Here is a 1,692-nt window from a genome sequence, read left to right on the forward strand (position 1 = left end):
TTATCTCTAAGCTTACAACTTTTTATTTGTTTTTTACGTCACTTTGTTAAGTTACAATCGCCTTTCCTTGGTATGATTAACACAACTACCTGCAAATTCCTATCGTTAAATGTGACGGTTAAAAACCAGCTAAAATGCAGGTCACATTATATCTATTTCAGAGATCAAAACTGTCACTAATACTTTCTTCAAGTGTCTTGTTCCTGGCCAAAAGACGAAAGGTTTTTGGAAGAGTAAGTGGAGAGGTGTTATTCTTTTTTGGCATGACACCAAACGGAGAAAGGGCGTCTGTAATATGATCAACCCGTTGATCACAAACTTTCAACTAGAGTACTCTTGCAATGATTTCGAAGGAAAAAAATATTTGCATCTCCGTATGTTCAACAGGATAATCTCCACGTAAAGCTCTCCCCTTCGCTGCCGCGTTACCGAGTATTTTTGCGGCCTCAGCGTCTTTCCGTTTTTTAAACCTCACCTGGGTAGTATCCAATTACTATCATTTCTTCAATGTCCTTTGTTTTTCCGCATGTTCAACAGTCTTTTCTTCAACGTAAAGTCCTTTCCTTCGTCGCACACTGTTCATGTATTTTCGCGCCTGGTTTTCAGAGTCCGCTTTCTCTCCATAGTGAGTGTACTCTTCCTCTGTAGTGGGGACCCAGTAAGGGTCAATATCGACAACCTGAAACAATCGAGTACCGGTCAATAACAATAATCCACAGGTAAATAAGTAGCCTGCGAGCAGGCAGTCTTGCTTATTTCACGCGAGCGAAGAAGCCGCGAGTTAGGAGCACTCGCGCGGCAAAGCCGCGAGTCACGAGCCGGCGAGAAAGATCACTACGCTTTCTCTCGCTCCAGCTTTCCCCGGTTCACCTCAATTCGCCAAGATGGCCGGACTACAACTCGCGCGAAACAAGCCAGAGCGCGTGCTCGCAAGATAGCAAATAAGCTCAGTATGGCACATTTATGGCAATGTAAAAGGGAACTTTACAGCAAGGCGATATTGGCAGACTGCCACAAAGTATTTTTGTTGGGTCAGCAAAAACAAAGATTTTATTGAATTTTTTCGGGGAGGGACGGGGTGGGGCAAAACATTTAACATCAAACAGCACCACAGGAAGGCACTGCTAAAAACCTTCATTTAAATGGTCACACTTGAGGATTTCACAAAGACTAAGAAGTACCCTGTAGGACACAATAAAGAGCACCACAGAAAAGTACTTCTCAATAGCTTTCATTTGAATGGTCACAAAGAACTCGAAAACCTTGTACCATCATGGCGTTTAACTCCATTTTTATTCCACGTTCCGTTGTTTGAGTTTGTTTTAATTTCCCTGAATTTCACGCTGGAACTTGTGATTTTTCGTACAGCTCAGTAATGGATTAAACATATTGCATAGGTTTCGTTTGTTTTCGTACAAGCATAAAAAGAACGTTTACTAGGCTTCTCTTAAGCCTGGTTTTCACCAGGACATAAGCAGAAGCCTAAACGCCCTTTTATCAAGTGATCATGAGAACACGTGCTACATAAGCATAAGCACAAGAACGTTCGTTCTTCTTGTGCTTATGTTTATGCTTATGTTATGTTATGTCACCGTTTTCACCAGTGAGAACAGGGACGACATAAGAACAAGCACAGACCAGTCAACCGTTTCGTCAGCCATCTTGCTTAACATTGAGGGGAGCTGGTATCGA

At 42.3% G+C, this 1,692-nt stretch overlaps 1 protein-coding gene across 1 annotated transcript in view; it reads right to left on the bottom strand.

Annotated features, from left to right (window-relative positions):
• LOC146451273 (elongation factor-like GTPase 1) overlaps positions 1 to 1,692 on the bottom strand; it is a 15,196-nt gene continuing 13,504 nt past the window's right edge. Inside the window, exon 15 of the mRNA XM_085099387.1 lies at positions 1 to 679. Coding sequence (XP_084955513.1) covers positions 497 to 679 — 183 coding nt within the window. The 3' untranslated portion in view covers positions 1 to 496. The remainder of the gene's footprint in view (positions 680 to 1,692) is intronic.

The sequence above is a fragment of the Pavona decussata genome, unplaced genomic scaffold (genome assembly GCF_977016875.1).
Source record: "Pavona decussata unplaced genomic scaffold, jaPavDecu1.1 SCAFFOLD_391, whole genome shotgun sequence".
Taxonomy (NCBI): domain Eukaryota; kingdom Metazoa; phylum Cnidaria; class Anthozoa; order Scleractinia; family Agariciidae; genus Pavona; species Pavona decussata.